The following is a 27,806-nucleotide window of genomic DNA, read 5'->3' on the forward strand; positions in this document are numbered from 1 at the left end:
CACACATCCATGTATCCCAAATTTAGCATTGAGCCCTTTCTTTTAACACTTCCATCCCACAAAGTGCTGGCTGATGCTCATGTCCTGCTTTACCTCACTCAGTGCTGCTTGATCCCTTGGTGAGACTTTTTATTTTGCCTTAGAATCCAAGTTTCCTGTGCTGCTTTGCAGATCTTTTCTCAAGGAACTGAGAGGCACATGGATCTGACGTGGGATGAGTTAAGGAAAGAGGTCACCTTAGCTGTGGAAAACGAGGTGAGATGGATTTTCCTTCCAGGATGTTGTGATGTACACGGTGTCATGATGTTTTGGGTGCCAAGTGACCCCACACCTCGGTTTATCCTTTATTTCTCCGAAGGGAATGATGTAACTTTTCTAAAAGTACAAGTCCTTTTCCTTGCTTCCTGGGATTTCCTTTCCCTCTTAGGGTTTTGGAATCCTGGTTGTTCTGTGTCAGTTCCCTGTGTGCACTTTGGTCATGCAGTGCCCAGACCACCACCATGCAGAGAGAAGAGAATCCAAAGTAGAGGGATTTATCTTCCAAATAATCCAAATAACAGTTATTAGGGGACCTACCTGAGAGATCCTTGTGTTCTTTTTGGGTCTGAATTTCATTTGTTTTGTTCTGTTCTTACTTCACTCTTCTGTTCTTGATGGCCTTGTTTTGCCCCCACCAGTTCCAGGGCAGTGTGACGGAATATGAGTGCTCCCCAGAGGAGTTTTGGCAGCTGCAGGTGGAATTCTGGTCTAAGTTCTATGCCTGCTGCCTGCAGTACCAGGAAGCTCTTTCCCGGCCCCTGGCCTTGCACGTGAACCCCTACACCAGCATGGTGTGCCTGCTAAAGAAGGTGAGGCTGGGTGGTGGTGAGATTCCCTGAACAAGTTTCTTCCCAAGGATTTGGGAAGCTCAAGGACTTTCTCCTCACCTTTCAGGGCTCCATGTCCTTCCTCGTGCCGTGCTCCTTGGTTGATCATCTCTATCTCCTCTCCAACGAGCACCTCCTGACTGAGGATGATGCTGCCATCTTTGAAGGTGAGAATACATGGAGTTTCTTCCCTCCTGTCGGAGATCCCTTGAAGACCTCCTGATCCACAGTTGCATGGAGATAGTTTTATTTTGGCTTTGCAGGGATCCTTATTTTGTGAAACTTGCCATCACCAGCAATTAGAAAATTGTTTCAAGGCTGCCAATAGAATCATGGAGTTGTTTGGGTTGGATGAAATTCTTCCCTGTGAGGGTGGGGATGCCCTGGCACTGGTGCCCAGAGAAGCTGTGGCAGCCTCATCCTTGCAAGTGTCTAGTGCCAGGCTGGACAGGGCTTGGAGCAATCTGGGATAGGGGAAAGTGTCCCTGCCCATGGCAGGGGGTGGGACTGGATGGGCTTTAAGGTCCATTGCAACCCAAACCATTCCAGGATTTATGAGATGTTTTCACATCAGCTGCGGAGAGGGGCCGTGCTGTTCCTTGTCTCGGGAAAGTGAATGCCAGAGTATGGAAAACATGTCATTAATGTTGTCACCACAGTGCCCTCTCTGCTTTGCTGGCCCTGGAATGCCGTTTCACTAAGAAAAAGGCAATGGAAAATGTTACCTAAGTTCCACTTTCATGCTTGAGTGATTTTTATATATTTTTATAGAGCAGGATCGTCATCTGTTGGGTTGAGCTTTTTGTGGAGCAGAGGGAAAGCTGGAGGTCTGGGCTGGATTTGGGTCTGGGCTGGATTCAGTTCCTGCCCTGACTGTTTTAAACAGTCACAGTCTCAAAAAATGGGATTTAATTTAAAATCTCACCCATAAAGGATTGCAGAGCCAACCTGAGCTATTTTTTCCAGGATATATTTTTTTGCACTAATTATTTCTTTCAACCTGTGGCTGGAGAAGATCCCTTGGATGGAATTTCATTTTTTTATTGTTGCATCATTTTTTTATTTTCCAAATAATAAAGCCCAAATCTTTCCTTTGTCAACTCCTGAGCTTAAATTTAGCCTCATTGTTATTGGGGAAGGTTTGGTGCAGGGAACTGGGACCAGTCTGCTGTTACTGGTGATAGGAGCTGAACTAACTGGCTTTTGCATGGTCTTCCACCTTCCCTTGAAAATCTCTTGGAAAATACACAGTTAGATTCTTTCATTGCAGATTTGGAGATGTCTCGTGATGTTGTCTGTCTTGTCCAGTGCCTTCGCCTGATCGGAGAATCAATTTCCATGGAAATGGCATTCATCATGGAAATGGCTTGCTCCCGCCTCCAGCCTCCAGAAAAGGCTGCAGAGCAGATCCTGGAGGACTTGATAGCTAATGACACGTAAGGAGATGTGTTTTCCAGAAGCTTCTCAGGGTGGCTGAGCTGGGATTGTCCAGAACTGACCTTGCTTAACATTCAAGGGCATTTGAGGTGTGTGGGCTCCTTGCCCTGTTCTGCAGGAGACTTTTCCAGGGATAGGGACTGTGGCTTGGTGTCGTTACCAGGGTCTTCCATCTACAACCTGGACAGCACAAGAGGTACAAATTCCTGTTAGGTGTGGAAAGAAGTGCCTGAAGACAGTAGGGAGAGGTCAGAGCCTTTGTCAAACCTGTAGTCTTGTGTGGTTCCGGTGATAATCTGAAATGGAAATTTCCTTGTGGAATGCCAGCTATCTGGCTGTTATTTCCTGGTAGCCCGAGGGAGTGGAATAAATAGACTGGTCGCTGCAGGCGCTGTAATAAAACTGACAAGCTAGCCAAGGATTCCAGTTAGGAATGTCCAGGCTGATCAGATACTGATCCTCACTGTAAAAGAGTGTAAGGGAGCCCTCTTCAGTTGGAACCTCAGGTTGCCTTTCATGATGATGGAGATCTCTTTGATTTTGCAGGGAAAATGTGATGGAGGATATCCACAGCAAACTGCAGGAGATCAGGAACCCCATCCATGCCATTGGATTGCTCATCCGAGAGATGGATTACGAGACAGATGCTGACATGGACAGAGGTGAAAGCTCTTCACCAGCTTCTCAGAAACGCTAGGAAGTGTCCTTATCCTGGGAATTTTCCCTGCCTTTGTGGCTCCTGCCTCACCTGGGCGGTTTTCCCTGCAGCTCCTCACCTGGCGCTGCGCATGAGCCTGTCCCAGCTGTTTGGCAGCGGCACCGCGGCGCACGTGGTGTGCGGAGGGGTGGCCAAGATCTGCACCGTCCGCTTCCTCCTCTGCCGGGACCTACTCATCCTCCAGCAGCTCCTGCTGCGCCTCGGAGATCCCGTGAGTACAGCCCCCGGCGCTCCTGGGACTTGGGAATGCTGGTGGTGCAGGGCGGAGCTCTGTCTCTTCCCACAAGGCTGTTGGAATAGCCCGAGGCTTGGGAAGGTCCTGTTCTCTCCTCCAGCTGCTTTTGTCTTCCTAAGCAAAGCAGTCTAATTCCCTTTATTCCTCAACATCCAGGAAGCAGGAAGCCAAGCTGTATTTGTGGGAGGAGGGCATGGATTCCAGCCTCCTGTGTGAATCAGCACATATGCAGCTCTCCCAGCTATCCCCTGTCCCTCTCCCAGCACCGATGGCGGCTCCATTGTCTGGCAGCACACTCCAAGGCTGCAGTTTGAGCCCCTTGGAAGCTGCTTCAGCCAGAGCAAACAGCCCCCACCACGGTAGCTGTGTTTAGAGTGGTGGGATGGACTGGTCTGGGCCAGTCCTATCAGGCCTGAGGCCGTGTGAGGCATGGTGCTGCTGCTTTGGATGGACACAGGGATGCAGAACAAGGCCCCAGACAAAGGGCAGCCTTGTTTAAACCAATATTATTTACTTAGAAATAGCAAGGAGTTTCCTGGTTAAAAATAAATCCCTTTTTCCTGGATAAGGTTGTTCTGATGGCATGTAAGGTGCATTGCAAGGTGCCCTCTGGAGCTGGACTCTTCCAGACCATGAGACATGTACCTGCTGCTTTCCCACCTTAATGTATCTGTGTCCTTCAAAAGCTCAGATTTTCATCTCCCATGACTCATGCTCTTTGCTGGAGCTGGAGCTTGTGGTGATCTCTGCAGCAAAGCCATTATTTCAGTGTCAGGAGCAACCATCCTGGAATGCTTTGGGTTGGAAGAGACCTTGAAGACAGTTTAATTCCAAGCCCCTGACATGGGTAGGGACATTTTCCACTAGGCTAGGTTTCTCCAAACACTTTCCAATTTGTCCTTGAACAATTCCAGAGGTGGGACAAGAGTCCTGCTAGTTCCCTCGGAGGGCTGAGTTCCTGCCAGGCTGTTGAGCACCTTGGTGTTTGCAGAAAGGATGAGCTGGGTCTGATACAAACCTCTCTGGTTGCCCTCGTCCTGCTGTTCCTCCAAGTGTTCCAAGCTCTGTGCTTTCCTTGCAGATGGTTTTGGGAGGGGGACAGCTCTTCCAGTCCCAGCAGGACTTGCTGCACCGCACGTCTCCCCTGCTCCTGTCTTACTTCCTGATCCGGTGGGCAAGCCAGTGCCTGGCCTCTGATGTTCCTGTGGACACGCTGTAAGTCTCTACCTGGCCTGGCTTTGATTCCTCCTTAATCCACCTGAAATGCCCTTCCTGGTGTGGAAAGCAGGCAGTTGCTGTGGGAGTATCACTCCAGGAGCACTGGGGAGGGTTTTTTGCCTTCCATGTTCTGAGCTGACTCTGCCTTGTGCTAAATCTGCCCTGCCAGGCCTTGCTGTTCTGTGCTCCGTGGGAGTTGAACAATGAGCACAATTAAAGCGGGAGGCGTTTTGTTGTCTCTTCACTGATGGCTCCTTTCTTCCCTAGGGAATCTAATCTGCAGCATCTCTCCGTGTTGGAGTTAGCAGACACCACGGCTCTGACACCACACAAACTGGGTAAGGTGTCCATGGATCATCAACTCTCCCTTTGTGCTATTTAAGCCACCTGAGGGAAGTGCTTTATGCAGGGAGCTAATGGACTGTGTGGTTGAATGACCCTGATTTAACTGGGGATGTTTGTCAGGCTGTCCACAAAAAAAAACCAAAACAACCAACAAAGGCTCTTGGAGCATTGAACTCAGATTTTACTCTCAGCCTGAGAAGGATGGTAATGCCTCACTCAGCCAGAAATTTTTTATTTTGACCCTGGCAGAATAATCAGCCAGACTTACCCCTCATGTACTTTATGGTGGCTGTAGTAGCTTAGACCAGGTCTGTCACATAATCCTGGAATGGCTTGGGTTGGAAGGACCTTAAAGCTCATCCAGTTCCACTCCCTGCCGTGGCAGGGACCTTCCTCCAGCTGGAGTGTCTTAGAGCAACCTGCTCCATCCAACCTGTCCTGTTCTCCAGCCTTTTCCCTACAGCAACCACGTGCAGCAGCTCAGGGAAGCATGAAAATGTAGAAGTACTTGCTCAAAACATGCTCAAAAATGTGGAAGTACCTTCCCAGAACATTGCAGCTGATATTTGGTTCATATTTTTTAAGTTTTGCTGCAAAGATGTAACTTTTGGGTTAATTTTTATTGGGAGAATATATGGCAGCTTAATTAGGGAAATGTGGGCCTTGAAGTGGTTCCAGAGGGAGGAGGTGAACAGGGATGGGAGGGAAACATGCAGGTAAGAACCTGCTGTGACTAGTCAGCACTTGGAGGCTGAGATACTTCAGAGGGAGCTGGGGAAATCTGGGACAAACAGACAGCAGTGCCACGTGTGAGCTGGGAAAGAGCTTTCTCCACTTTCTGACACTGGTGATCCTCAGAGCCTGATCTCTCCCTGATGGAGAGTCTGGGTGCAGGAGGCAGCTGGAAATGTCAGGGAAGTTGAAAACCTCCTTTGTGTGTGCCGGTGTCGTGGGTTATTTCTTGGCTGGCTCGTGAGGAAAGTCCTGTTTGGCCACTGTTCTTTGGGGGAAAATATGTGAAACATAGGGAAGGAGGTGGCAGCTCAGGGAGAGGCGTTGGGAACAGTAAGGGGGGATTTTGGGGGTGCTGGAATGAGGAGGGAAGGAATGAACAGCCAGCTCAGCACTCCCTCAGCCCTGTCATGATGGAAAGCTGCAGCTGGGCTGGGAATAACAAGCGGAGAGGGAGCAGAGCCCTTTTTTGTGTGTTTTAATTGAGCTGTGGTTAATAAACACTGAAGATGGGGCACTTTGATCTCCTGCTTCTCCCTCTGACTTAACCAGACAGCAGGAGAAATCCAAAACCAACAAGTTGGAGTGGAGAACATGCTTTTGGTTTGCCCTGACTTAATCTGTGCTGTTTGGGCTGATGAGCACAGGACAGGGTGGAAAACCTGGGATCTCTGCTGCAGGCTCTTTGCTCACTGTTCCTTTAACTTGTACTTCTAGTGTCCGGCCCTCAAACAATTGTGGAGCTCTTCTTTCAGGAAGTGGCCAGAAAACACATCATATCCCGACTGTTCCTGCAACCAAACACCTCTTTGGCTGAGACAAGTTTGAACTGGCCCCACCTTATCACCTCAATAGTGGCTGATTTTCTGCCTCTCCTGTATCCTTGGCTGTGAATCTATTGCCACTGAGCCGCCTCAGTTTCAGGTGGAAAATCAGTTTTCCACTCCCAAATTTCCAAGGCAAGCCTCCTGAAGCAGTGAGGTTGTTGGCATTAACGGGATTTGTGGGTATTTTAAGATTTCACAGATTTCATCCTGTTTGAATGCACGATAAAGGATTTGAGTTTTTGACTGTAAGCTCCTGAGCTTTCACTACTTGACTTGGTGGGGCAGGATGCTGGGGGATTTGGAAGGGTAACAGGAGTTGGGGATTAGATGTACTGGTGATTTTGTTTTAATATGAGTAAATCTTATTACACAATAATGATTTGTATAAAGAGCAGTTTAATCTTCTCTCCTTTCCCCCTGAAAGTGGAGCATGTTGGCTTCCAGACTAGTTCTCCAAGCTCTCCAGACTGGATTCTCCTGTGCTTATTCCTTAACCTCTGCTCAGATGGCCCAGCAATCCCAGCTTCCTCTTCCCAGAGTGCCTGATGGGAAGCTGTCAGTACACCCAGCTCCAGGTGAGTGCATCATGCCAGCCCTTTTCACAGGTGCTGGAAAACTCGCCAAAACAAAGTCTTTCAAAGTACTGGACTTCTGCTTTCCCCTAGTCATGAAATCCTGGAATGGTTGGGGTTGGAAGGGACTTCAGAGCTCATTCAGTTCCACCCCCTGCCATGGTCAGGAACACCTTCCACTATTCCAGGTTGCTCCAAGCCCTGTCCAACCTAGCCTTGGACGCTGCCAGGGATGGGGCAGCCACAGCTTCTGTGGGCAGCCCTTGCCAGGGTGTCCCCACCCTCTCGGGGAAAAGTTTCTTCCCCATATCCAGTGTAAATCTCCCCTGTTTTAGTTAAAATCCACCACCCCTAATCACTGCTTTCTGAGCTGAGACAAGGCTACAGAGTGTTTGATGGGGAGTGATTTAAGATTGTGGAATCCCAGAACAGTTTGGGTTGGAAAGGACCTTAAAGCTCATCTCATTCCACTCCCCTGCCATGGGGTAATCATCTTCTGCATTTTCTCTTTCATCTGTTTTCAAGAGCATCCAGATACTCAGGTTTATGTTACTCCCTTTCCATGGAGGAGTTTATTCTCCCAGGGCTTGTCAGACCACATGATGCCACACTCCTGAAACATCTTTGCAGAGCCTGTTTCAATATCCCAGCAATCCTAGAGCTTGTTGGCTGCTGGTGTGCCCACAGCCTTTCCTGTACCACCTTTGCCCATGACTGTCCATGGGACCTGGGTTCACAAGGATTTTGTCAGCACAGAAAGGGCTCATCTGTTTCTTTGATGTCCTTGTTAGTAAAAAACGGTGTGAGAACACCTGTCATCATTCCATCCCTGGCTGCTCCTGGCATCCCAGTAGTAGGGATGGCGAATTCCTGATTTCCAGGGGTTTTAGACTGCTGTATTTCAGATCACTGTTCCTTCATCTCTCTCTGTGCTCTTGGCAGCTGGAGTTGCTTGTGCTCGAGTTTTGACCCGCACAGTTCCTTGTCTGCAGCTCCACGTGATGCTTTATCCCTGTCTGGGCATTCCTGGAGGCACCAGGGCCAGGCAGGCTGTTAGTGACGACCTGTTTTTCAGCAGAACCTTTTATCCTCCCAGCCCCTCATACCTGGGGGCTGAATTGCTTCCTTTTGTGTTGCTGCTGAGAAGAACTGAGAGAAGAATTTCAATTCTTCAGAGCTTTTGAGCCAGGAAATGCCAAGATTGGAGCAGCATCTTCTGCCTCCTGGCATATGTGCAGGCTTTGAATCTCCTCACATTTCTTTCGCCTCGCTGGTGTCTCCTCCAGGCTTTTATCTCAGCAGAGCCCAGCTCCTCCTCCTCCCCACTGCCTTCTGTTCCTCTCCCTGATCCCAGTCGGTCACGGAAACTTGGATTAAGTGCCTTGACCCTGGGGAGATAACAGCAGCTTTGCTGTGAGCAGGGTGACCCAAACTGGGGGGGGTACAGGAAGCTCCTTGCAAGGAGCAGGCGGGCACGGGGACGGTCTGGTGACAGAGCAGAGGCCTGGGACACGGGCCAAACCTCTCTGTGTTGTTCATTGTGTGTGACAAGCTGGAGCAGGATTTATCCCTTGTAGCGGCTAATCCAGGCAGTGAATCCGGGCTCCGGATGCGTCGCCACGTGGTTTTGAGAGGACTCATGGCCAGGAGAGGTGAGACGAGAGGTGCTGGTGGTTTGTACACCTGTAGAGGTGAATTGACTTCCAAGTCCTGATTTCTCCTCCAAATTCCTGCTGAGTCCCATGGCCCTGCTAGCAGGACATGGCTGCTTTTCCAAGGATGATGAGGATGCTCTGCTGGCACAGGCCCAGGCTCGTCATCTCACTTTATCTGTGCCCTCAGTGCCATCGGCACTCCCTCCCACATGCTGTAATCCATGTGCTTCCTTGGCTGCTGGCCCTCTCCTGCACAGGTATTCCCCTTCTAGCACCTGCCTTGCCCATTGTACTGCAGCCTCTGCTCTGCCCTCCATGTTCTGTCCACATTTCCCCTGCAACAGGATGTAGGAAGAATCCTGTCTGATTTTGGGCATGTTGAGTACTGTTTCTGAGGTGCTTCATACAGACACTGAAGCTGTTTAGAGCAGTTTTTTTCCCCAGGAGGATGTGGGGGATATCTTCCCCTTGCAGGGCTGGAGCAGCTCTGCTCTGGAGAGCTAAGAGAGCTGGGAATGTTTTGCCTGGAGAAGAGAAGGCTCCAAGGTCTATAGGAGCCTCTTCAAGTACCTAAAGGGGCTCCAAGAGAGATGGAAAGGGGCTTTGGACAAGGACGTAAATTGACAGGACAGGGGGGAATGGCTTCATACTGAAAGACAGCAGAGCTAGATGGAATACTGGAAAGAAATTCTTCCTTGTAGGGATGCTGAGGCCCTGGAACAGATTTCCCAAGAAGCTGTGGCTGTCTCATCCCTGGAAGGGTCCAGGGCCAGGCTGGGCTTGGAGCAACCTAGTCTAGTGGAAGGTGTCCCTGCCTTTCACAGGCACATGGGTGTGTGTGAGCTTAAGGGGTCCCTTCCGACCCAAACCATTCCAGGATTTCATGATCAGTGCATCCAAATGACTTCGGGGCTGGAAAGACCAGCCCTCGAGCTGGAGAAGCAGGATTTGTCTGAGCACAGTAGCTAAAGGGGCCACCAAAACCTTGCTGGTCCTGGGTACCTGCAAATCACAAGCAAGCACTGACCTGAATCCAAATTCCCATTCCTTCTCTCCCATAGGAATACATCCGACTGCTGCAGCCATGGTGCCATGTGAACATGGGCTCCTGCTGCTTCATGATGGGCAGGTGCTACCTTGTCATGGGTGAAGGGCACAAGGTGAGCCCTTCCCTCATCTCCTTCCTGGGAGCTGGGCCCTTTTCCTTTGGGAGGGAGGAGGTGCACAGGAAACATCCTTCCCAAGCTCTGCCTCCTTTGGGAAAGGATGGAATTGGAGCGGCATGGTGCTATCTGCTCTTGGGAAGATGTCACAAGCTTGGGACAGGCAGTATTGTCCCCTCATCTGTACAGCAGGTGGATCAGTCACCTGAGGGGACAGTGAGCTGATTCCAGGTCTGCTTCCAGGCTTTGGATTGCTTCTGCCAAGCTGCCTCTGAGGTGGGAAGAGAGGAGTTCCTGGACAGGCTGATCCAGCCTGAGGAGGGTGAGGTGGTCTCCACGCCACGCCTGCAGTACTACAACAAGGTATGGTCCTGAGCAGGTAAACTGGCACCAAGTCCTTCCACACTGGAGAGGGAATTCCTGCTCAATCCCTGGCTTTAGGGGAAGTTACTTGAGCCTCAGAAAACTTAGCTTTCAGAATGTAAAACATCTCTACTTTCTTTACTTTGTTTTGGGAGTAGTGACAAGCTGAGTGTGTGAAATTTAGGGACTTTCCACCTATTGGTTTCCTAATAGCCAAGGACTTTGTTATCCAACAGAAAAAGGCAGGATGAGATCCAGCTGCTGGAAACAGAAGCCAGACATGTCCAGGGTTGATATAAGATGCTGCCTAAGGCGAAGGTTACTAAGCTCTGGGGCAAATTAAAATGAGTATGTTTAAATTGAGATAGGATCTTTCTTCTTCATAATGCTGTGGTTCAGGCAGGCTGCAAGCCTGGAGCTGGGCCCTTGGTGAAGGATTCCCTGGATTTAGGATCCAGAAAACTAATCATTAATGCTGAAATGCTTCAAAAATCCCCCATGTACAGAGGTGCATCCTCCTATAGCTAGAGAAGATATAACCTGATCCTGTTGTGCTGGGCTTTCATCCAGATCCCTGTGATTTACCCAAATACTCTCTTTTCAAGTCTAATCCCTTAAAAATCTTAAGGGGCAAGAACAGCTCCTAAAAAAAAGCCAAACAAAAAACCCTCCTGCCAACTCTTTAGTGGAGTATTCTCCCCCAGGTTCTTCGCTTGTTGGAGATGCTGGGTTTGCCAGAGCTGGTCATCGAGCTGGCCACCTTGGCCATCATGGAATCAGCAGATGACTGGAGAAGCCAGGTACAGCCACTTCTTTCCCAGCAAGCTGTTTCTTCAGGAACCTCTTCCACAGGAACTTCTTCTGGTTTTATAACTGATTTGTGCTGTTTTCAGGCTACTTTAAGGACCTGCATCTTCAAACATCATTTGGATTTGGGGCACAATAATGAAGCCTATGTGGCCTTAACACAAAACCCAGATCCAGGCAGGTAGGTGACAGGCTTATGCCTTTGTTGGTGGTCCATGATCCCATTTTTCCCTGAAACTGATAGAAAAATGACATTTTAGGGGAGGGCAGGACTGCTGTGTTAAGTTAACGTGTAGAGGTGGGTTTAAAAATGTAGAGTTCATTTTTGGATGTTCATCTGAAGGACACCTGTGATTGGCACCCTCTCAAAGAGGGAAGATGGGAGGGGAAAAAACAGGGAAGAGACTGAAGGATCATGTGTAGCATTCTATATATGTTCAAAAGCTGTAGGAGCCAAGTAGATTTTTTTTTAATAAAGAAAAGATATAGCATTGAATTTTCAGTTTGGAAAGTGAACTAGGTAGAGAAAGCTTTATCCTAGCAGAGAAAAATGTTGGAATAACAAGGGAGAAATAGGAATGCTTTTTAACTGATTCAGGGAGGAAGACTGTCCTCCTGAGATGCCTTTCCAGAGGATCTCTGTTTCCAGCACAGGAGAAACTTGAAGGTTTAAGTTGGTTCTAAACCAGGAAAAAACCTGCAGAGCTCAGCCAGAAGCAGGAGCTTGTCACGAAGTGATTGTTTGTGGCTTAAATCCCATGTTTGTTCCTGCTTCTGGGTTTATTCCTGCTCCTCCAAAGGGTTGTGCTTCCCTCTGCAGGCAGCTGGACTGCCTACGCCAGCTAGTGGTGGTTCTCTGTGAGCGCTCCCAGCTCCAGGACCTGGTGGAATTCCCTTACGTGAACCTGCACAATGAGGTAATCCTACACTGGGATCACGGCTGGGGGGGGGCACAACCCTCCCTTTAAAGAGATTATGGACCCACTGGAGCCTCCATGTGCTGCAGGTTGTTGGGATCATTGAGTCCCACGCTCGGGCTGTGGATCTGATGACTCACAACTACTACGAGCTGCTCTACGCCTTCCACGTGTACCGGCACAACTACCGGAAAGGTAAAGCTTGGGATGGCACCCTGTACATGCCCACCTGCCTGGAACACCCTTTCCCTACTGCTGCCAGGTGTGTGGCCTCTCCAGGCTGTAGGCTGATGCCCTTTTCCCTGTTTTTAGCTGGAACAGTGATGTTTGAGTACGGCATGCGGCTGGGCAGGGAGGTGCGGACACTCCGAGGGCTCCAGAAGCAGGGAAATTGTTTCCTGGCTGCCATTAACTGCCTGCGGTTGATCCGCCCAGAATATGCCTGGATAGTGCAGCCAGCCTCTGGAGCTGTGGTAAGAATGCTGAGCTTCCTAAAAAGGAGCTTCCAAAATCCTTTCTGATGGGAACAGAGACATTGGACTTCTTAATCTGCTGCTCATGGCCAGGTGTCTTATCCTGCTTATCGACCCTATCCATCACCCTTGTGCCATTCCCCTCCTTTTAGGGTGGGGGAAAGCAGGATAACTTTTGTGATCGGGCTGGTGGATAGATAGGGGAGTATATCACCTTGTGTTGAAGACAGGAAATGCTTTGGGGAGTGTGAACAGCTGGAATACCAGTCCAGAGGAGAGTTAGTGTAACGAGGGTTGTGTTTCAAATCCCAGTCAGGACTCAGGGAGGTGGTGGCTGCAGCCTGGTCACCTGATCCTGGTGTTCCTGATAGCCGGGGATAAAGTAACCTGAATTCCCAAGGGACTGCAAGGCATCCCTGGTCCAAATTAAAGCTTGAAATGGAGAGCTCCTGTTGGGATTTATCCTATCAGTGATTTATCTTCCAGAAACCAGGTGGGTATAAATCCTCTTTCTGCTTTTTCCTGCAAGTACGAGCGCCCGGGAGCATCCCCGAAGAGGAGCCACGATGGGGAGTGCATGGCTGTTCCCAGTAAGTGCCTAGTCCTGGTCCTTCCCATGCCTCTGGGGTTTCCACAGCCTCTCTGCAGTTCCCATGTGAGCTGGAAGATGGCTCAGGGCAGCTCCTGCCTCCACCAGATCAATAATTTGTGGGATTTTAAGGTCATTAACTCTCCCAACATGCCACCACTGTTCCCCAAGGAATACAGTGATTTCCCCAAGGGAACAGCTATTCTCCAAGGATCTCCTGTGCCTGCTCCTAATGGCTTGATTCCTTGATAGTACTTTTTTTCAATGGAAGTAACTTGCAATTTAAAACAGAAATGGCTTTTTGAGGTGATTTCTAGTTCTTCAGGGCTGTTTGTGCCCTTGGAAATCCTGTCAGGAATAAGCTCTGCCTGTGTCTGCCACAGCTCAGGATGTGGGATGAGGTTATCCTCAGTGTTCCAGTAGGAAAATTTAAGGTCAGGTATTTTTAAACCTGCTTTTTCTGAAGTTTTTTTTTTTTCGTGGCATGTGCCTGGCAGGCAAAGCAGCAGCTGTTCCCAAATATTATCTAACATCTGGAGGAGGAGGAGCAGGAGGATCGTATCAAGGACATAAGCACAGTCAAGGGAGCAGGGAAGAGTCAGCAAATCCTGATCATTCCTTTGATGCTTTTTGGGGTACAGATCCTCTTAGGAAGCCAGGGGGTGTAGAGGTGCTTTTAAAAGGGCTCCAGAGAGACCTCGGAGCATCTTCAGTGCCTAAAGAGTCTCCAAGAGAGCTGGAGAGGGTCTTTGGACAAGGGATGGAGTGCCAGGACAAAGGGGAATGGCTTCAACTGACAGAGGACAGGACTAGATGGAATGTTGGGAAGAAATTCTTTCCTAGGAGGGTGCTGAGGCCCTAGCACAGGTTGCCCAGAGAAACCGTGGCTGCCTCATCCCTGGTAGTGTCCAAAGTCAGGTCAAACAGGGCTTGTAGCAACCTGGGATAGTGGACGGTGTCCCTGCCCATGGAAGTGGATGAGTTTTAAGGTCCCTTCCAGTGCAAACCGTTCCATGATTCCATGACATTCTGCACAGTGCCCAAAGAGCTCTGTTTGAAATACTGAGAGCCCAGTGTCCATCTGTTCCAGCCACTCGGCAGATCGAGATCCTGGAGCTGGAGGATTTGGAGAGGGAATGTTTGCTGGCGCGGATCCGGCTGACCCTGGTGGAACATGACATGTCGGCAGCAGCAGTGGCAGGTGAGGGGTGTTCAGCCACTCTGTCCTGTCCCAGAGCCAAATCCAGAAGCTGCCAGGGACCATCAAATTCCCATCCCTACCATGAAATCCAGGCACTGACTTCAGCAAGTTCTAAGATGCAAATCAGGAGAACCAATTTTAAATTTTCCACCTTATTTTCGTTTTTCCAAGCTCTGGTGGTCTGCAGTGGGGATGGGATGAGCTTCTGAGTCGGGACAAAAAAAAGGCATTTTGGAAATCATGGAAACATAGAATTACTGAGGTTGGGAAAGACCTCCAAGATTATCAAATCCAACCTTTTTAATGGATGAAAATTTTGCTTTCCTGGACAATCCTGCTTCACGGAATGGTGCTAAAAAGTTATGAAAGTTGTTTCTTTCTGGGGAGCAGGAAGTTATAACTGCCACCTGGAGTCTTTCAGTACCTCTGGTACAAGTTACACAATAAATCCACATCTTTCCCCCTCTAAATGTCAGGAGGAGGTGACTTCCCAGCGTGAGATTGCAGGGAAAGGATGGAACAGCTGCTTTGAGAGCAGAGTGGTGACGCAGGGAGCCGAGTGCCACAGTTGCTGTGCTGGCAGAGCTGATGCATTGTTTGCTTGGATATAGACCTGTGATGAGGCTGTCCCCTCCCTAACCTCAAAGATCTTGGGGATCTTTTTCCAACCTTAACAATTCAATGATTCTAAACAGCAGCAGCATTTGCCAATCATGCATTGCTACCTGTGTCCCTCTCCAGTCCCTCTCCAGCTGGTGCCCCATCAGGGGAGCTCCGTGGGTCACAGCTGCTCTGTCCAGTCCTTTCAGGGATAGCTCATGGGATGCTCTGGAGGCCAGGAAAGCCTCCAGCCATGGATTGAGGAGTATTGCTGCAGGGTGTTGGAGGCTGTTGACGCCCTGCTGCTGCTGCTGCTGCGTCTCTCAATAAACAACACAGGGCGAGGCCCTGGTGAGCACTGGGGGTGTTACTTCAGGGTGGCTTTACCTGCTCTTCCTCCCCTTCAGGCAACTCCACGCCCGAGGAAACTGTGTCCCTGCTGGTCCGGGCCGGGCTCTTCGACTCGGCCATCACCCTGTGCCAAACCTTCAAGCTGCCCTTGACGCCCATCTTTGAGGGCCTGACCTTCAAGTACGTCTGGGTGCCCTCCACCTCAAGGGATGCAGGGCTACAGGGATGCGGGAGCTTGGTGTGGAACTTGCCCAAGAACCTGCTTTCCCTGCCAGTCCAGCTGGGTTGTTCGTTGGAATGGTCCTGCAAGGGATGGCTTTGATGCCGGTGGGAAGGGGCTGGGTTTTGGAGGGACTCACCTTCCCATGGCTTTTGGTTGTGCAGGTGCATCAAGCTCCAGCTGGGAGGGGAAGCAGCACAGGCAAAGGCCTGGGATTGGCTGGCAGCCAACCAACTCTCAGCCGTGGTCACCACCAAGGAATCCAGGTAGGTTTATCTCCACAGTTGGGAAGGGGGAGGCTCTGGAGACAGCAGCTCTGTCTGAATCCGGAGGGTCACGGGTCCTTAAAACCCCTTAGGCCAGAGCATTGGGCACAGGATGTGGGGAGAGCTGTGCTTCCACCCTGTCTCCACATCCCCTGGAGCACACCATGGCCTCACCGATGGGGCAGGAGCTGCTGGCATGTGTTCCATGGGGAATTGTTTCCTTGCAGTGCCACAGATGAAGCCTGGAGGCTGCTGTCATCCTACTTGGAGCGTTACCCATCCCAGAACAGCCTGTACCATCGCTGCGTCATCAACAAGCTCCTGGCACACGGGATACCTCTGCCCAACTGGCTCATTAACAGCTACAAGGTGAGAACATGGAGACAGCTGTCTCCAAAAAACCCAAAATTCCAGCTGTTTCAGGGCTGCCGGATCACCCTCACTCCAATGGACACCAGTACCAAGGCTCAGAGCAGCTTCTCTCAGTGTGGTCCCAGTCCTGGTCACATTCCCTGTCTGAGTTTCCATCTTTCTGGCAGGAAGTGGATGCTGCTGAACTGCTGCGCCTGTACCTGAACTACGATCTGCTGGAGGAGGCCGTGGATTTGGTCCTGGAATATGTGGATGCTGTGCTGGGCAAAGGGCACCAATATTTTGGGATCGAGGTGAGCTGACCCCACTGTTGGAATGTGGCAGGATGTTCCTTGGTGACATGGTGTGACAGTTCCTATCCATTCCAGGTCCCTCTGTCCCCAGCATCCCCCACGATGTGGCTTCCCTACACTGCCATTGACCAGCTGCTGCAGGCACTGCGGGAGAGCAGCGCCAGCGAGAACAGCGTTGTGGTGGGTACCGGGCTTCCAAATACTGGGATGGGGCCACAGGGTGGGATGGGTGGTGGGACAGGGTGGGATCCCTCCTGACTCCTGCCTCTCCCAGCTCTACGAGAAGCTGAATGACAAGATGGAGGACTACCAGCAGAAGGTCAGCGTGGCCACCATGGAGCGCCTGTACTGCCGCCCCTAGTCCTGGTGACATCCCCAGGAGCGTCACCATCCCACCTCATGGTGCTGGTTTTACTCATTGTCTTTCCATAAGGATCCGGTTCAGGGAGGCGGAGTGCCGATGGGCGTGTCCCCTCACTGTCCCTTTTGCGGGCAGTGGATGAGTGACAGAGCTGGGGTGTGTGGCCATGACACCTTGCTCTCTGCCTCCTCCAGACATGGAACTGTTGGAAATTTCTTTTATTTATTGGTATATTTTTTTGGATCAGCTTTAATAAAATGGACGTGTTATTTGAGGTGTGCCTAAGGATGTGGTGGGAAAAACAGGGACTGTGGTGCTCATCTCCAGGGATCATCCCCATACCACCCTTGCCCTAGGGCTGAGATATGGGGCAGGATGGAGCTGTAGGGCCCTGGAGAATGATGGAGCTATATTCCCAGTGGACAGAGCTCAAGGGATGTTCAAGGGAAAGCAGGGGCGGGTATAGGATAAGGAGCTTTAACCCTCAGGGAGAACTATAGGATTGTGCTGTAGGATAGCATGGGACCACAGGCCTGGAGGGCAGGACAGGGCTCTGAGATAGGATGGGCATCTAGGATCAAGGGGCAGGACGATGCTGTAGGGCAGGACGGAGCCGCAAGGCCGGATGGAGCCATAACCTCTGGCTCGTCCCCATCCATAGGGAGCGCGCGCCCGCAATCCCGCTCCTGGGGGCGCGTCTCGCTCAGGCTCCGCCCCCTCTGGTGACGTCAGCGTCCCGCTCCCTGCGCGCGGCGCGCGCGGCCACAGCCCTGAGGCGCAGCCGCCGCCGCCGCCATGGGGAAGAAGGCGCGGGCCGCGCCCGGGCGCCGGCCCATCCTGCAGCTCTCTCCGCCCGCCCCGCGCCGCGACGAGGCAGCGGGACCCGCGGGCGAGGGGGGCGACTCGGGCTCCGAACCGGGTATGGCGAGGAAGGCGGGTGGGAGCGGGAGGTGCTTTGTTGGCGGTGCGCGGCCTGGTGCGGCCTAGCGCGGCCTAGCGGGACCGGGCTGGGTCCCGATCCGCCCTTCCCCGCGATCCCCCCAGCCTGAGCCCCCCCGTTATTGATGCTTGTGCCCCGCAGATGAGCCCGAGACGGTGGCGGAGCCCCCCCGCAACCCGCCCAATCCACCGCCTCCCGCTCCCGCCGCGGTCAAGGCCACAGGTAAAGGGAGCGCGCTGGGGTGAGATGCGTGATTACATACCCCTAAAAAACTAGGGGGAGAATTCCCGGATTTAGGGGTGCTTGCGGCCCCCGATGCATGATAATGATAAGAAATGTTGGAGTTCTGGTTATAAACGGAGCTTTTTGTCTTAAATTTGGGGAGGTTGATTCTCAGATGTCATTTTTTGGGTGAAAAACGGGGGTTTTTTACGTTCAAAATGTGAAGGAGTTAAGTACTAAAAGTGGGCTTTCGTCCTAAGTTTAGCCGGTTTTGGTACTAGCTGTGGAGGCTTGGGGGTCTTAAATGTAGGAGTTTGGTCCTTTGTGTGATTTTTTTTTCTTTTTTGGTCACGTATATGGGGTTTTGGTCCTATGTGAGGTGATTTTAGTTCTAAAAGTACGGGTCTATAGGGTTCTAAATAGTTTTTGAAGATGCCAAGTGTGGGTTTTCTGTTTTAAGTGTGTTGGGTTTTGTGCTAGACATAAGGGGGTTTTGTGGTACTGTGTTCTCTCCATAATCCCCTATTTTTCACACAGGGTAATTATCCACGTTTAACTATTATTTTTAAAAGAAGAGAGTTAACCTTTTCCTAAATGATTCTCTTTGGGGCTGGAGTTGTTTCCATTTTAATTATTTCAGTCGTGCTGTTATTTCCCAAGATGCAATTGCTCATTCTTACGTGCATTTTGTTACTGGTTTCTGTACTGACTCTCCCCAGGCTGGCCCTGGCACTTGTACAGGAGCTTTTTCCCCTGGGATGGCAGTGGCACCTGGAGCAGATGGTGGGGGGTGGGATCCAGTGCCCTGTGGCAGCAGGAGGATTCCCCTGAGGATTTGCTCTCCGTTCTCCAGGAGGTTTGTGCCTGCTGGGTGCCTATGCCGACAGCGATGATGAGGAGGGTGAGACCCCGGAGAAGCCGGCCCGTTCCACAGATGCTAACGGCAGCAATTCCACTGACATCGACAGCACCCTGGCAAACTTCCTGGCTGTGAGTGCCACTCTGGCAAGGGCGAGGGGAGGGAGGGAGGAGGGGAGTTCCATGGTCCAAGACATTGTCCTCATCCAGTAAGTGCTTTGATTTGGCTTGGTATTTGATCCTCACGGGGGAATGCTGTTTTTACAGGAGATTGATGCCATCACGGCCCTTCCGCAGCCCGCTGAGCCCACCGCTGCCTCCTCTTCCTCCTCCTCTGTGCTCCCCCCCACACCTCCCCGCCCAGAGCCAAAGGATTCGGGCACCGGCGCGTCGTCGGGCACAGCCAATGGCACAGGCTCGGCACCAGCCTCGGAGTGGCAGTACGACACCCAGTGCTCGCTGGCTGGAGGTGAGCGCCATTCCTCTCTCCAAAGGGGATGCTGACAAATGGGTGTCACTGGGGAGAGGGGAGTGACAGGCTGTCCTTGTTCCCTCGGCAGTGGGAGAGCTGGAGATGGGTGACTGGCAGGAAGTATGGGATGAGAACACCGGCTGCTACTACTATTGGAACACCCAGAGCAACGAGGTGACCTGGGAGCTGCCACAGTACTTGGCGACGCAGGTCCAGGGTCTGCAGCATTACCAGCACAGGTGGGCAAGACCTCCAGGACGTTGCCCTGTGGGATGCTGTCTCAGTCCCACCCCTCATTCTCTCTCCTCTTCCTCAGCAGCACCATGGCAGGCACCAATGGCAGCTTCATGGCAGCCACGGAGCCATTCCCTCAGGACAAAGGGACCCCAGGCAGCGCTGGCCGTGGGACCGGCCTCAGCAAGCGGGAGGTCAAGAAGGTCAGTCATGGGGTCCTGGCTGCCATGGGGCTTGAAGGCACCTCCTTGTGCTTCCTTGGAAGTAGCTGGGATTCTCTGCTCCATCCACAGCCCTAGGAGGGGCCTGGCAGGATGGGCTCTTTCCCAGGCAGCTGCCAGAAAGCTCACATGTAGCTTATCTCACAGGAAGTGAATGAAGGAGTGCAGGCTCTCTCCAACAGTGAGGAAGAGAGGAAGGGAGTGGCTGCAGCCCTCCTGGCCCCACTTGTGCCCGATGTGGTGAAGGAGGAAGAGGAGCGCTGGAGGAGGAAAGTGATCTGCAAAGAAGAGGTTGAACCACCTCTGGAAGAGGAGGTGAAAGTGGAAGAGGCACCGGCTGCCCCTGAAGAGCCAGAGCCCAGCAGGGACCCTCTGGAAGACACAGGGCAGGAGGATCTGTGCAGCGTGGTGCAGTCGGGAGAGAGCGCAGAGGAGGAGGAGGAGCAGGACACACTTGAGCTGGAGATGGTGCTGGAGAGGAAAAAGGTAATGGGGGATGTTTGTACTGGATATGGTCACACATGCAGCCACGGTATTGCTGGGAATAAACTGGGGTGTCGTGTCTTGGCAGGCAGAGCTGCGTGCCTTGGAGGAAGGCGATGGCAGCATTTCGGGCTCCAGCCCACTCTCCGATGGGAGCCAGTCGGCCTCACAGGATGCATCCCGCAGGCTGGCCTCCAAGCGAGGGAAATGGAAACTGTTTGTGGGAGCCGCCAGCCCTGAGTCTGCCAGCCGAGGCTCCAGCAAAACGGGCCGGGAGAGCCCAGAAGCAGGAGAAGCAGGTAATTGGAAAGGCTTCCTTTGGAGGGAGGAGCAGGGCGTCTCCTTTCCCTGAAGACCCACAGAGCAGTGCTGGGAAGGGCTGTGAGGTATGTGTGCCAGGTGGGCACAGGCTGAAGAGTGGCTGTGTCACAACCCAGCCTCACTGGGATAAGCTGCTCCTCTGCCACTGTCTCCCTATCCTAATTACCCCACATAAGGAGAAGAGTGCTGTATTCAGTGGCTCCTCGGGAGAAGAGACATATGACAATTTCCTCACATCCCATTGCTTCCCGTTTCTCCCAACATCACTGGGATGTGATGTGCCTGCAGCACACTGGGAACTGTCACCCTCCACTTCTAAAGTTCAGTTTTTTGAGCTGCCTGGTTGCCATAATTCCAGACAGATGAAGTGTCACTGGAGCCACTCCAGGGTCCCAAACTCAGTGTATAGGGAAGGTAATTGCAGCCTTTGTGGTAAGGCAGCCCCTGTTTCAGTGGGGCTGGTTCAACTCAGGGTGTGTGTGGATATATCAGTCATATACAACTACCCCTCATGTTCCTGTTGGATTCCCCCAGAGCTGTGCTTCCCAAAATGCACCAGCTATAGCATTTTAAGGAACATTCTGTGCCTGGCAGCTTTGGGACTCCCAGATGGTAGAATTGTGGAGTTGTTCAAGTTGGAAATGCCTTCTGAGGTCATGGAGTTCAGTACTGCCAAGGCCACCACTAACCTATGTCCCCCAAGTGTCACATCCAGATGGCTTTTAAATCCCTCCAGGGATGGGGACTCTTAACACATCCCTGGGCAGCTCTTTGCATTAAGAAATTTTCCCCCCAATCCAACTTAAACTTCCCCTGGCACAACTTAAGGCTGTTTCTTCTTGTCCTATCTCTTGTTCCCTGGGAGCAGAGCCTGACTCCACCTTCCTCTCAGGGCATTGTGGGGAACATTAAGGTCCCCCCAGAGCTTCCTTTTCTCTGGATGTGCCAGTCCCTTCACAGCACAGGACTTGTGTGCCTGCAGCACAGAAGGCTGAATGAAACTGCTTTTCCAAGGAAAGACTGGTACAAAAGTGCCTGCAGCAGGCTGTGTCCTGCTGGAGTGGGAGTTGGTGCCTGCCCCATCCCAGGGTTCTTCTGTCCCTGAGGCACCTCTGCTTCAGGCAGGGGCATGAGCTGGGTGACAACACTGGCATTAAATCAGTGATGTCTTTTTTGCATAGGAAAATAATTGATTTTGCCAAAGGGCTTTCCCATAACCCTGAAGCCTGCTGTTCCAAGCAACACCAGATTCCATCTTAACCTGGGGAACAACAGCTGTCACTCCAAAATACCCAATTTAAATTGAGCGCCCTGCTGCTGGAGGGTGATTTAGGGAAGTGTCCTGCCTTCCAGTGCCAGGGCACACTGAGAATTGGGATTTCTTTCTCCAGAGGCCTATGGGACTCTCTCACAGACTTCCTTCCTTGGAACTGATTGCTTTGACACTAAGTTAGTTATCTGAAGATAGCTATCTTCTGGTATTGGCAGCTTTTGGAGACTTCTTAAGTCTTTCATAATTAACCTGTTTAATACCTAGTGCCTGTTATCAACAGATTATTAAGATGACAAATTTTGGGGGTTAGTCTCTTCCTGCTTCCCTGATGCTCAGTTTTCCAGGCCTTGCCTCATTGCTGCTTTGCGCTGTAGCAGCTCCAGCCCTCTCCTTTCCATGTTGTCCTTCTGGAAGGAACCCTACCACCAGAACACAGAGCAGTGACCATCTCTCCGTTTTAATTTCAGGCTCTTGTCACTGGCTCTGGTGGGTCCTAGCTCCTTCCCCACTGTTGCCCACATTGGCTTTGATTCCAGGCAGTGTCCAGCCAGCTGCCAGGGTCCTGGCACTGCCAGAGTGGTGGTGGGACAAGGACTGACATGTCCTTCCTTTTCCTGCAGCCCCAAGCATGGAAGCAACTGATCCGAGCTCAGACAAAGAGGCAGAATCTGAGGAGCCCCAGGAAAAAGCCAAATCACAAGGGGCTCCAAAAATGGAAGAGGAGGAGCAGGATCTAAAGGTATGGAGAGGCAGAGGTGCATGTCTGTAAGATGAGGGATGTGATGGGTACTCCAGCAGCCAGCAGGAACAAGGGATGCACTGGCTCCCCCAGCCACCTCTTCCCTGGGAACGCCGGGGCTTTGGGCTCTGGATTTGGCCCACCTGAAGCTTTTAAAGCCTAAATCCCGGTGTGGCTGTGGGAACAGCTTGTGAAGGAAGGGCTGTGCAGGACTGGGAAAATAATCCTGTCTCCAGTAGGATTCAGCAGCAAAAGCTTGGATGAAAGGAGGGTGTGGGGGGGCAAAGACAGCCCTGGGTGTTGTTTTGACAGAGAACAACCAGTTTGATCTTGACTTTGTTTTCACCAATAACAATATTCCAGTCTCTGGCCCGGTCAGTCGTCCCGTTTCCAGGCTGAAGACTCCTCGTCCGTAATCTCTCCGTTTCTTGAGGCTGACGGTACCGCTCTGCCCTTCGCCCGGCATTACTTTTAGATGCAAGCTGGGGGAGCCCTGGGGATTTCTGCAGCATCCTGCTGATTGCTCTTCTCTGAGCCTTGGTTTGCTCCTTTGGCTGCACTGGATCAATTCCCTGATCTGTAGCAGACCTCCAGGCTCTAGGGCAGTATGACAGAGCAGTAGGGGAGATCTTTCCTGTTTATCTTTTAATCCCCATGTCTGTTACCCTGAGATCTCCTGCAGCATAAAATTTGGCTCTGGAGTAATTCTGTGACATTGGGAAATGTTGTAACCTCCCTGTGGCAGATGGGAAATTGCTGGATTGTGGTGGAGCCCTGGTGGAGCCTGCAGTGAGAGTTGCCCATCCCTGTCCTCATTTCCCACCGCTTAAATAATTTTTCTGGTGTGAAAGGGAATGTCCTTTTGTCCTTGTGAAAAATCCCACATCTCTCCCATAAAACAACTCCCTAAAGGATTTTGAGATGTGACATTCGCAGACCAAAACTGAGCCTCCCTCAGTGAAGCATCCATTTGAGACCTGATTTTTTAAATTAATTCATTTAAATAAAAAGAATAAAAGCCTGTAGCAGAGCTGGACTCGCTGGTTCCCTCTGCTGTCCACCCCGTTCTGGTCTCAGTGGGCACTGTGACAGACCATGTGGTGCTTTTCCATGCAGGATTTCCTTAGAGCTGTTGAAGGAATGTGGGCTCCCTGGGTAACCCAGTACCATCAGGTACTGGGATCATCATCAGGTTGGGATCTCTCTGATTTCAGGAGCTGCGCTGGCACCACCTCTCCCAAGTCACCCTCTGCTCCAGGATGTTCCCTGGCTTCTCCAGAGCCACATTAACATGGGAATTCATATGCCTGCCTTGGTCTTCTCTAGGGCTTCCTTGTCTGGCTCATCCGCTGTCTGGAGACAGATGCTTCCTTAGTGGCTTTGGTGGACATTCCAAAGCCTCTTCTGAGGAGTGAAGTTGAAAACAGGCATTTTTAGAGCCCTCCTTAAAGCAGTGGTGATGCCGCTTGCAGACATCCCTGTTCTGTTACTGATTCCTTTCTGGCTTGTGACTGCTTCCATGCAGTGCCTCCAGTCAGGGAGATGGACACAGGGATCCCTGTGTCCCCAGATTGGAGGTTTCACTCCCATGAGATGCTGGAACTGAGTAGCCATGGTCACTATGAGCTGACCTGAGTTTTAATGTAGCTGCTGCCTCTGCTCTGGAGTAAATCCAGAGCTGTTATCCCTTCCTGGTACTTTCTAGCTAGTTCCTCTGGAAAGCAGTTACTTACAGAACTTGGAATGACATCCTGGCCCATTTATTTGGGAAACATTCTTAGATCTCTGCCGTGGCCTTGGTTATGCTGTAACTCCACAGTACTGGAGTTCCTGAGCCCGTGCTGTCCTGAACAGAGTCAAGCGCAGCCCGTGGAGGAGCTGTCACCCAGCCACCCACACTGCCCTGTCCCTGGGGTGCAGGCTGTAGTGGGACGTAACAGAGGGGGTGACAGGCCCACAGGGCCGGGGTGGCACATCTTCGTCCCTCCAGGCTGAGGAGCCGTGGGTGGTCCCGAGTGGTGTTTGCCGAGGGCCGCAGCCGCCTGGTGCTGCTCCCAGAGGACAGCTCTTGACTCTGCCCTTTCTCCTGGCAGTTTCAGATTGGAGAGCTGGCAAATACTCTGACTAGTAAATTGGAGTTCCTGGGCATCAACAGACAATCTATCTCCAACTTCCACATGTTGCTGTTGCAGACAGAGGTAACCGAGCCTTCGCCCCTCGCTCCGGCCTTGTGTTCCGGAGCGGATCGGATGCAATCTGCCGTCCGAGCACCGGTGCTGCGTGAGCCTCGTGGCACATCGCCACGCAGGGCCCTCCCTTCCTCGGCAGGGGGAGAGCGTGGCTTGGCACAGAGGTGGGGTGTCCTCCTCCTGGCCCCCCGCATCCCATGCCGGAAGGGAGCCTCCCGATCCTCGAGTCCCGTCCCCCCTGGGGCCACTGGCAGCCCACCTCACTGGCTTCCCCCGGTTCTTGCCCTCTAGACCCGCATTGCAGACTGGCGAGAAGGTGCTCTCAATGGAAACTACCTCAAACGCAAACTCCAAGACGCAGCCGAACAGCTTAAACAATACGAAATAAACGCCACCCCTAAAGGCTGGTCCTGCCACTGGGACAGGTACGCGCTCTCCTCCTTTCTCACCTTTCATCTCTGACATCTCAGACATGATTTGTGACCATCAACCACCCGACGACGCTGGCGCCGGCCCTCTGGCAGACTGAGAGCGGCTTCTGTTAGTGCTGGGCAGGCAGAAAAACGTCCGGCACTTGCAGAGTTTGGGCCGGCCACCAAACTGGAGGATCCAAACGGAGTGCCCAGTGCTTTGCGACGGAGCCGATTCACTGACGGACAGAGCTGATTGTCCCTCTCGCGAGTGTCCAGCGCTGTGGAGGGCGGGCCTGGGGGGTCGCGCATGCGAGAGCTCTGTGAACTTTGCAGGATCTCTGGATCAGCTCTTCTGACCAACAGCTCTTCCAAAGGACAAACTTCAACTCATCGACGGAATGAAGAACAAGATTTCTGTCTCCTGCCAGCAGGTCAGACCCAAACATTTCTTTGTCTATTTGGCTTTCTTGATTAATTTTCCTTTGTTTGAAATCTTTGCTCTTTTGTTTTTCAGCTCCCAGATCCGCTCCCTCTCTCTAGCATTCACTGTGTGTTTGACACCAAGAGTATCATAAAAAACTCTACGCACCACGGGGTAGGGGGGCAGCCGCTTCCCTCCATTGGGCTGTTCCCCGGTGCCTCTTCTTGGAGGGCGACTTTCAGCCAAGGCCGTGCTGAAAGTCCCAATGTTAGCGAGACGTCGCCAGCGTTCCCGGCCCTCCCCTCCCTCGGAGCGGGGGGCTCAGGGCGACGTTCCCGCAGCCAGCGATAGCAAATAGCTTTGAGCGAGTCGGCTCGGGCCTCTCCTGCCTCTGTCCTCAAAGTTGTTTGTTGTGTGTGGGAGAGCGGCAGCCCTGCTGCACGAGGGTCTCCCCTGCGAGAGCGCACTGCTGTCGTGGGCAGGCCCGCCTTGGAGTGTCGGGGGCGGAGAAGGGAAGCTGAAGCCTCCTTCTCTTTCTTGTGATCTAGGGAGCATAGACGCTATTTCTATGTTAACGAGCGCTCTGGAGAGTCGCAATGGGAGTTCCCTGACGGGGAGGATGAAGAGGAGGGACAGCGAGACGCCACCGACAGAAAACCCGACGGTCCTCCAAAGCCACCTCCCAAAGACAAAGGAGAGCACACCGAGGCGCCCACTGAGCGCCCCACAGGTATGCCTCACTGGCAGGGTTCTGGCACCAGGGCAGGGCAGTCTGATGGCCATGCTTCCAAGCAGGAGCATGTGGTACAAACTGTAGGCTGGGTGTTCAAGCCCATGTCAATGTGTATTTTTCAGGCTCCCTTTGTAAAGAATCCTTCTCAGGCCAAGTTCCTGCTACATCTCTTATGCCGCTCACTCCGTTTTGGACTCTGCTTCAGTCCTCCGTCCCGGTCCTCCAACCTCCCTTGCCTTTGGAAATGCCTCCTCCACCCCCACCCCCCCCAGACTCACCCCCGCCACCTCCACCACCACCCCCACCGCCTGGAGAAGACGGGGAGATCCAGGAAGTGGAGATGGAAGATGAGGGGGGCGAGGAGCCGCCTGCCCCAGGAACAGAGGAAGATGCTCCCCTGAAGTCCCTGGTGCGCCCCGCTGCCAGCAGCAGCCAAGTGAGTAGTGAAGCCAGGGGCTGCATTGATTCCAGAGTGTGAAACTCTGGGAATTGGGTGTGTAATGGTGCTCCTGGCTCAACAGTCACCTTGACACTTCCTTCCAGGCCACCGTCGATCCAAGCCCAGCCCCGCTGCTCTCAGCCAAGCCGCAGAAGAGGAAAGCAGTGGAGATGAGCCCTGGGCTGATGCAGCGTACGGCCACCATTGGCAGCTGCCCTGTCATCTACAGCCAACCCCTGATGGCCACGGGCAAGTACCAGCCATCAGCAGTGCCCTTGGCCTCCCTGAGGCCGCGCCAGCGCCTCCAGAGCGAGATCCAGGGACGTCCCAACCTCCGCATGGCTCCAGGCCACGCTGGCCCTCAGCCCGCGGCACTGGGGCTGCAATCCGGCTACCTGGGTGTGACGGGACCTGCCGCGCCTTCCATGATGGGATACTCGGAGTGTGCCGTGCCCGTCAGCCCGGCCACCACGGCCACCACGCAGCCGGCGCCGGCACGGGGAGCCCCGCCAGCCACGGGCACTGCAGCTGAGCAGCCGCCACCCCCGCCACCCCCACAGACGCCCCCTCCGCCCACCCCCAAGGCGCCGCCGCCTCCAGAGAAGGAGAAGCCGAGGAAGGGGCGCAAGGACAAGGTAGGCCTGATGGGTGGTCCCACACCAGCACCGTTCCTTCCATCCTCCCTTTCCAGCTGCACTCACCATTGTTATTTTTGTGGCACAGGGCAAGAAGGGCAAGACAAAGATGCCATCGCTGGTGAAGAAGTGGCAAAGTATCCAGCGGGAGCTGGATGAGGAGGAAAATTCCAGCTCCAGCGAGGAGGACCGGGAGACCACAGCCCAGCGGCGCATCGAGGAGTGGAAGCAGCAGCAGCTGATGAGGTACAGACTCTGGGGGCTGGCACCGGAACATTTCCTTGTCTTTTATGAAGGTGGGGGATCCACAAGAGGGCCAGTTGTGTGCTGACATCCTGTTGTATTCCTGCAGTGGCATGGCTGAGAGGAACGCAAACTTCGAGGCACTGCCAGAGGACTGGCGCTCACGGCTGAAGCGGAGGAAAACGGCCTCGAGCACATGAGGCATGCAGTGCTGTGCCCACCTCTTGGGGGTTTTTTTGTTATGTTTGTTTTTTTTACAGATGTACAGTTCCTTTGACCATTGTCCAATAAATTGTAGCAGTTTGGGAAGTACCATCTCATTGATCCTGCTGGGGGTGGGTGCTAAATGGGGATGGAGAACACAATAGACCCCTGTAATCCATGATTCC

At 52.5% G+C, this 27,806-nt stretch overlaps 2 protein-coding genes across 6 annotated transcripts in view; both read left to right on the forward strand.

The window, feature by feature from the left end:
* The window catches only part of NUP160 (nucleoporin 160), a 26,907-nt gene extending 8,188 nt beyond the window's left edge, over positions 1-18,719 (forward strand). Inside the window, exons 11-37 of one of the 5 annotated variants that reach the window (XR_010743766.1) lie at positions 172-255; positions 678-848; positions 934-1,033; positions 2,137-2,302; positions 2,850-2,965; positions 3,072-3,232; positions 4,338-4,471; positions 4,742-4,812; positions 6,269-6,428; positions 6,884-6,953; positions 9,667-9,765; positions 10,012-10,131; positions 10,836-10,931; positions 11,025-11,119; positions 11,759-11,855; positions 11,945-12,050; positions 12,168-12,328; positions 12,858-12,918; positions 14,008-14,118; positions 15,126-15,249; positions 15,454-15,555; positions 15,783-15,924; positions 16,095-16,220; positions 16,296-16,400; positions 16,495-16,586; positions 17,663-17,743; positions 18,597-18,620. Coding sequence is in view for 4 of the 5 variants with exons in the window: in XM_066320698.1 (XP_066176795.1) it covers positions 172-255; positions 678-848; positions 934-1,033; positions 2,137-2,302; positions 2,850-2,965; positions 3,072-3,232; positions 4,338-4,471; positions 4,742-4,812; positions 6,269-6,428; positions 6,884-6,953; positions 9,667-9,765; positions 10,012-10,131; positions 10,836-10,931; positions 11,025-11,119; positions 11,759-11,855; positions 11,945-12,050; positions 12,168-12,328; positions 12,858-12,918; positions 14,008-14,118; positions 15,126-15,249; positions 15,454-15,555; positions 15,783-15,924; positions 16,095-16,220; positions 16,296-16,400; positions 16,495-16,581 (2,865 nt within the window). In the remaining variant the exon portion in view is untranslated. Of the gene's footprint in view, positions 1-171; positions 256-677; positions 849-933; positions 1,034-2,136; positions 2,303-2,849; positions 2,966-3,071; positions 3,233-4,337; positions 4,472-4,741; positions 4,813-6,268; positions 6,429-6,883; positions 6,954-9,666; positions 9,766-10,011; positions 10,132-10,835; positions 10,932-11,024; positions 11,120-11,758; positions 11,856-11,944; positions 12,051-12,167; positions 12,329-12,857; positions 12,919-14,007; positions 14,119-15,125; positions 15,250-15,453; positions 15,556-15,782; positions 15,925-16,094; positions 16,221-16,295; positions 16,401-16,494; positions 16,856-17,662; positions 17,744-18,596 lie in introns of those variants that run through there. The other 4 variants (XM_066320698.1, XM_066320700.1, XM_066320699.1 and 1 more) reach the window with 4 other exon arrangements.
* FNBP4 (formin binding protein 4) lies at positions 17,328-27,726 on the forward strand. Its single transcript, XM_066320705.1, has 16 exons — positions 17,328-17,500; positions 17,663-17,743; positions 18,597-18,733; positions 18,869-19,070; positions 19,162-19,312; positions 19,393-19,510; positions 19,676-20,014; positions 20,100-20,310; positions 22,226-22,344; positions 24,438-24,542; positions 24,825-24,958; positions 25,916-26,097; positions 26,223-26,536; positions 26,644-27,174; positions 27,263-27,420; positions 27,527-27,726. Exons 1-16 carry the CDS (start codon positions 17,377-17,379, stop codon positions 27,615-27,617), a joined length of 2,997 nt encoding a protein of 998 aa, XP_066176802.1. The 5' UTR covers positions 17,328-17,376; the 3' UTR covers positions 27,618-27,726.
* Positions 27,727-27,806: the final 80 nt, after the last annotated feature.

This window comes from Sylvia atricapilla, chromosome 6 (genome assembly GCF_009819655.1).
Source record: "Sylvia atricapilla isolate bSylAtr1 chromosome 6, bSylAtr1.pri, whole genome shotgun sequence".
In the NCBI taxonomy this organism is placed as follows: Eukaryota; Metazoa; Chordata; class Aves; order Passeriformes; family Sylviidae; genus Sylvia; species Sylvia atricapilla.

Bases quoted from the DNA above. Each gene is read 5' to 3' on its own strand.
- FNBP4 (XM_066320705.1), top strand. From the start codon at position 17,377: ATGGGGAAGAAGGCGCGGGCCGCGCCCGGGCGCCGGCCCATCCTGCAG. The intron at 19,313-19,392 runs GTGGGCAAGACC...CTTCCTCAGCAG, and splicing joins CTGCAGCATTACCAGCACAG to CACCATGGCAGGCACCAATG. The intron at 24,543-24,824 runs GTAACCGAGCCT...CTTGCCCTCTAG, and splicing joins TGTTGCTGTTGCAGACAGAG to ACCCGCATTGCAGACTGGCG.